At 53.2% G+C, this 6,536-nt stretch overlaps 1 protein-coding gene across 5 annotated transcripts; it reads right to left on the bottom strand.

Annotated features, from left to right (window-relative positions):
• Positions 1 to 999: 999 nt before the first annotated feature.
• On the bottom strand, positions 1,000 to 6,256 carry STX4 (syntaxin 4). 5 transcript variants are annotated; one of them, XM_016132907.2, is made up of 11 exons: positions 5,797 to 6,092; positions 5,518 to 5,619; positions 5,306 to 5,405; positions 5,109 to 5,183; positions 4,542 to 4,612; positions 3,108 to 3,216; positions 2,959 to 3,035; positions 2,588 to 2,725; positions 1,538 to 1,648; positions 1,355 to 1,453; positions 1,129 to 1,271 (listed from the first exon to the last, which is right to left on the bottom strand). In XM_016132907.2, exons 1-10 carry the CDS (start codon positions 5,824 to 5,826, stop codon positions 1,373 to 1,375), a joined length of 894 nt encoding a protein of 297 aa, XP_015988393.1. In that variant the 5' UTR covers positions 5,827 to 6,092; the 3' UTR covers positions 1,129 to 1,271; positions 1,355 to 1,372. The 5 variants fall into 5 exon arrangements, with proteins under 5 accessions (XP_015988391.2, XP_015988388.2, XP_015988392.2 ...); XM_016132905.2 differs by lacking the exons at positions 1,355 to 1,453; positions 5,797 to 6,092 and adding an exon at positions 6,117 to 6,256 and having other exon boundaries at positions 1,000 to 1,271; positions 5,306 to 5,427; XM_016132902.2 differs by lacking the exon at positions 1,355 to 1,453 and having other exon boundaries at positions 1,000 to 1,271.
• Positions 6,257 to 6,536: the final 280 nt, after the last annotated feature.

Below are 6,536 nucleotides of genomic sequence, written 5' to 3'. Positions count from 1 at the left end.
GCATAACCTCGCGGTCCCCCATCCCAAGTTCAGGGCTGAGATCCAAGATTGAATCAACAATCATACACAGCCCTTCCACTGCATCCGCACTAGGTGGCCAGTGGCGGAAGCAACCAGTACTGTGGCCAGATGGACTGGGCAGCCAAGAACAGCAGTGGCAACAGCAGCAGCAAGGGGCCTGTGGGGCTGAAAGTGGGATGAGACAGGGTGGTCTAACCCAGCCCAGACCTTGGACCAGGCCAGGTGCTGCCCCACTCCAACCAGATTTGGGAACCAGGAGCCAGTTTAAGGCTCGGCCCTGAAACCAGGTGTCTAGGGACAGGCACCACACCCAGCTCCAGAAACTAAGCATATGGACTTGGAACTCAGAAATGTAAAGTCAAGGCTAGAGCTCAGATGCCTCATAGAAACCAGGCTCCTCTGCCTCCTCCACCTACCTCAGCCACATGACCCCTTAGAAACCAGGTGTGCTGATCCGGAGTTACTGGCTCTCCAGGCTGAACTCTAGCCTATGTGCAGGGCATTCTTCCTGGCAACCTCTTTCCCTGTCTTCCTATAACTGGATCTTCATTTAACATTTCAATACTCAAGTGTCACTCCCTCTGAGATGGGCCCTTCCTTGTCCTCTGTATCCAAAGCAACAGCCTCAGTTACTCAAACTGCCTCTTCTTGGCCTCAGGAATACCTACCGATATCCCACCCTGCCAAATCTTACTTGTGTCCCAGCCTGGCCTGTCCCAGTCTCACTGCTTTGGGTTAGGCATTCACATTGGTCCTTCCCCAGGGACAGTACTGAGCCAGATGTTATCCCCTTCCAGCCCTACCCATTCCTACAGGAGAGTAGCAGGGCAGTGCCAGCGGCTGTGGTCACACCGCCTAGCAGAACAGTCTGATTGGAACCTGCCTGGGCTAGGGCTGGCCCCCAGGACAGCCAGGAGGTGGGAGGCTAGATACCTAGGGGCCTGGGGCCAGCCCTTCTAGGAACACACATGCACAGGGGAGTCTCCAACCTCTTTTCTTTAATTTCTTACAAACCATCTGTCCCAGACAAACGGGGTACCACAGCACCCACTCCCCACCCCTCTGCCACCAGGCACTGTGGCCCTAGGCTGGGGGGCATGAATGAGTGGCTGCCGACCCAAGGAGAACCATCTGTTCCTTTGCACAGTGCAAGCATGAGGAAGGGGGTCCAGCTGGAGGCTCTGTCCTGCCCCTCCCACTCCAGCTGCTGGAAGAGAAGGCAGACCCTGGGTCCCTGGTGCTCTTAGTACCTGCAGGGGAAAGAGTGAGAGTAGGGTCTAAGGGGAGGAAGAAAGGCTGGGCCAGGGATAGGGGCAGGCCCACAATATCTCACCAAGTATTCGTGATGCTATCAAGCCAATAAGGAGATGCAAATAATGACTGCCAGAATAAGGACAGTGATGGACACACAGACGGCAATCAACACTTTCTTCTGTGGGAGAGGAAGGGGTCAGGGAAACTCACTTAGGAGGGGAGGAAGGGCCACCCAGGGCCAGAGAGGGGAGGGGAGGTTCACCTTCCGAGCTTTCTTCTGGTTCTCTAGGGCCATCCTGACATGTTCCTGTCCACGTTCCACATAGTCTGCTGAGCTCAGAATATTCTTCTCAATCCGGTTGATCATCTCCCCCTGCTCAGAGGAGGTAGCAGTTCAGGTAGGTAGGGATGGCTCAGGGGAAAGGGCCCAGTAGTCCCCTCTACCAACCCCAGCCCCAAATGACCAAAGGATACTCCTGGCAGAAAACACCACATGAACAAAGACATGGAGGCAGGACCACATCTGACGCAAGTTCATACTCCTGAGGTTAGCTCCCAGGCTTCCTTCTACATGTGGTTCCTTCTGCCCTGCTCTCTTGCTCCATACAACCTCTATTTGCAGTGGTGTCTTAGAGCCAAGTGCCTTAAATGGCACAATACCTTTTCAGAGAATGTGAACTCTCGTCCCCTCACAAAATTGCCTGAATTGCCTGTTCTAGGCCTCTCTCCCAGCAGCTGTGTAGCCCTTCCCATCCCTGCCTCCTCATGGCACTGCCAACCTCCAGGTTCTGGTACTCTTACTGAATGAAATCCCTTCCCTACAACTCCCAATTATAAAAGGGCATTGGCTGCAGCACTGGTGGGTCAGCTTCTCCAGGACAGGGATGGAAGCTCACCTCACCCTATACAACCAGGGCCAGGGCAAGAATACCTCTTACCACCCAACTCTGTACAGGTTTAAGGGGGGAACTTTGACTGGAACAAATAGAAGTATAAGAGTAGATTCTATTAAGTGAGGAGGAACCAGGGTTGGGGCCATACCTGGAATGAGCTTAAGTTGGTGAAGGAGGAATGCCATCTACAGAGGAGTGGCCAGTGGGGTAGCTGTGGTAGCGGATGTAATTCTGGGACACTGCTAAAAATGGAAGTAAGTGCCAGCCTGGGGGCATGGCCCAGCCTGAAGGGGACTAAAAGCCTCAGGAAGAGAGGCTACAGGTGAAGGCGGGCTGACAGTCACAGCTGGGGTTCTAATTAAACATGGTCTCACAACTGGGGTCTGGGTCAAGCCCAGCCGGCTCCTTGGGGCACTCGCCTGCATCTCCACTTCAGTAGCCAGAAAAGTGAAGATCTCATGAAGTTCACGAATACTGCGTTCGAGCTGCTGGATCTCACTGTGTCGGGCTGAGATCTCATTTAGGGCCTGTCGAGTCACCTGCGTGTCCTTCAGTATCTGGGGAGTAGACAAGAGTGGAAGGACATGTAACAGAGAAACCAGCAGCAGGTCAGACATTCCTGTTGAGCTTTGGGACAGCTCTTTGGCTTAGAACTGAGCCAGGACCCTGCTGAGTGGTCCTGGCATGTACATTTGTTCCATTCTGGGCCTCAGTATCCCCTCAATCAAGAAGGACCAGGGCTTGGAGAGGATGGGAGGCCAGCAGAGGGAGACCAGCTGTGGCCACTCACATTGGACACAAACACCTCACTTTGCCCGCTGTCCAGCATCTGCTCCAGCTCCTCATCAGACACCATTCCAGCATTCGCTGTGAAGGATAAGGCCAGGTTCAGAGCCCAATCAGATTACCACACCCTGTGGGCCAGGCACAACAACTCACTGATCTTTAGCTGCCTCCGAATCCGCTCCACATTCTTCTCCCGATATTCAGACTGCATGGAGTTGCACTTGTTGATGAGCTCCACGAATTGCTGGGACAGGACCCCATGCTAAAGATGGAGAATATAAGCTGGGCACCCTTGGGAGGATCCATGCCCAGTCTGGGCCTGAGCATCCCTACTGGCACAGTGAGCAAACAGCATGAGCGATGATAGATGTCTGTGCCTCAACCATCTTGAAAGGCTCCCCCATTCTCTCAAAAGCAAAAGCTACAATCCTTACCAGGGCCTTGACCTACTCCTCCCCCATTTCCCCTCTGACCTCACCTCTGGCCACTGTCTCTCCCTTACTCCCTCCAACCACAGTGGGCTCCTTCCTGCTCCCTGAACAAAGCATACCCCTATCTCAGGCCTTTGCACTCTCTGCTTGTTCAGCCTAGAATGCTCATTCCCCACAAAAGCCTTTACATCTGTTCCAATGCTACCTTCTGAATGAAGTTTTCTCCACCTTTCAAAATTGCATCTGTCTTCTTCCAGCCCTCTGAACTCCTCTTTCCTGCACCTTTTTCCTTAATCTTAACAATGTTCTTTAAAAACTGTATTTATTGTGATGATTGTCTCTCCTCACTAGAATGTAAGATCCATGACAATAGAGATCTTTGGTTCACTACGGCATTTAATAAATACTTGTTGAATGCCTGCTGAACACCAGCCACACTACTCAGATTAGACATGTGCTAGTATGCCTGGAGTTAGCCTGTTGCCCAGATTTTACTGGTCCAGCTGGGTCCTCAGCCTCTCACACTGATGACCACCACAGGTTCCTCCTGGAAATGCCCTCTTACTTTGTCCAGTTCCCTGCTGCCTTATTCCTTAGAGTTCTTTCCTCAAAGACACAACTGCTCTCCTGGCTTCAGCTACACCCTTTCAAGATATTCACACTGTTTCATTTTCAATCTGGGCTCTTTACTGAGCTCTGAGCCCACCTACTCCAATTCTGAACTCCAAAAACTCCAAACCACTCCTCACTGGGGTCCCAGAGGGAGCCAGTCAGATCACTTCACATCTCCTTCCTAAGATGTTGATCCAGTGACCTTCTCCCACCCCCCACCACTCCCATCCAAAGAAGTTCCTCTTTCTGACATCTTGAATTCTGCCCATAGGGCAGAGGATGTCCCTGTCATCTGAGCAGGAAACCTCCCAAACATTTATAAGTGCTCCCACTTTTTCCCTGGGCAGAGCCATTAGCTACCAAGCCCTACCTAAGTAATGTCTTTGTCACCTATTCAAGCTTAAATTCATATCTTGGCTCCTAGAAAGCATGTCTCCCACAGCTGAGCCCAGATTTTATCTAGAGACTCGATGACTTCTCATTGAATGGAAGAGAAGACAGGGTGTTTGCTGGAATGTCCTAGTTCTGGGAATAACAAACCCACCTGGGTTTTTCTCATTCTTATGTTGACCGAATAATAACTCTCATCAGCTTCCTCCTTCTGGGGCTCTATGGCTGTGGGAAGACACAAGGATATTGTGGGGAAAGGGGTATTACCTGTGGCTTCTGAAAATTGTTTGGGGATCATGACAGAGCCAAGGCCATATCCCAGTCGCATAACAGAGGGGTGATTATCTCCATAGGATTTTTAAAGGAAATATAACGTCATTAAATGACCGATTCTGAGCCTCTGACATGTGAAAGTATATTTTTCTTTGCAATACATCAGAGAATTTCCACAGGTATGCAGAGGCCTCCAACAAAGCCTCCATCTGCCAGCCCAAAGAATTCACACTGGGCAGCAAGAATTGTAGCAGTAAATGATTTCACAGTAATAAAGGAACCCGAAAAGCAGGCATGTGCTGTGTAAAGTACTATGCACTGGAAGCACGGAGATGGAGATTCTAGACTGCTATGTGACCTGGATATACCGTTGGCCTCTCCGGGCCACACTCCCCAGATATATCAGGAGCAGCGCTGAGCCAGAGGGAAGGAGGTTCTAGGAACTTACCCTTCAGCTGTCCGCGAATCTCCCTCCCCAGCTGTTTGATCTCCTCGCGCAGGTTCTGCAGGTCTTGCTTCATGCCTGAACGAGAGAAAGTAGTCCCTGTATCAATAAATCTCCCTAGCCACCACCACCTGCGCGGAACTGCAATCCCCACAATCCCTCTGGCTGAGCATGCGTTCTGCACCTAGGATTGCACTCACTCTCCTCGGGAAGGGGCGTGGCCAGGATGGTGACCTGCTGCTTCTCCAACTCTCGGACTTTATTCTCCAGCTTGACAATAGTTTGCCGAATTGTCCGGACCTGGAAAGGGTGACTGAGAGGGCTGAAGGAGACATGGGGATACTCCAGACCGTATCGCTCCTCGGGTCCTCCAGCCCCCTTGTGAATTCAGGCGGAGACCCCAGCATCTTACCTTCTGGAAGAACTCATCGTCCGGGTTCCCCAGCCGTGGTGTGCCTGAGTGTACCACTAGTGCAACCCGCTCCTTGTCCTCATCGTCCGAGGTGTCATCCGCCTGTCAGGGCCGGGGTCATTGTCATTCACTTCCTTGCTGTCGCTCTCTCCCAGCAGAACTCACGGGCTTCCTGGTCTTCCTAGCTCTCAGCCACCGCTCCCTGCCCCGAAGACTGGGAATCCTGCATTCCAGTTAGACCCCACCCAGTCCTCCCATCCTGGTGCCCCAAATTCTCACCTGCCTCAGCTCATGGGTCCTGTCCCGCATGGCGGCCCGATCTCCCTCTCCCCAGCGCCTCAGCCCCCAGGGCCTAAAGATTCTAAGTTTGGAACTCCTGTACCCCACTCACACCCTCCCCTCCGCCCTCACCCTGCGGACCCTAAAACCCCTCGCGAGCCGCCAGAGGTTCTGTCCCTAACACCATCCGCAGTCAATGCGAAGGATCCGAACACAGGGACCCCCAGGGTTCCACAGGTTAGAATTCCCTTTTCTTTCCCCCCCTCCCGCTCCCTCAGCCTCGGCCCCGCCCACTCTGGGATGACTCAGGGCATGCGCACCAGGTTGCATCTCTTCCCCCAGCGGGAGGGAAAGGCGGTGGTCGGAAGCTGCGGCGCCCCGAACGGAAGCACAACTGCTAGGATGGAAGAGCCCGTCCCGTTTACCGGAACTGCCTCATCTTCCAACGGAAATCTTGTTGCCAAAAGGCGAGGGAATGCGTCGTTCGTACGTAATCTGAGACGCCCGGCATCTCGCATCACCCCCACATGCCCCGCCCCGCGTCACGTGACCGACCCGGGGTCAGCCTCCGCGACTACAGAACGTGACGCTTAGACTATCACGAGTTACGGCTTCTGTCAACAGAACCCCACTCTGGAACACCCTTCTCCCTACAACGTCCCTGGCACCCCGGCATCCGAGCTACGGCCCACCAGCTCCCGCGAGGCGGGGAGGGAGCGCTGACTATCCCCAGAGACCTT

Source organism: Rousettus aegyptiacus, unplaced genomic scaffold (assembly GCF_014176215.1).
Source record: "Rousettus aegyptiacus isolate mRouAeg1 unplaced genomic scaffold, mRouAeg1.p scaffold_m13_p_8, whole genome shotgun sequence".
Taxonomy (NCBI): Eukaryota; Metazoa; Chordata; class Mammalia; order Chiroptera; family Pteropodidae; genus Rousettus; species Rousettus aegyptiacus.
The sequence above is the reverse complement of the archived record's forward strand: the minus strand, read 5'-3'. Positions and strand labels throughout refer to the sequence as shown.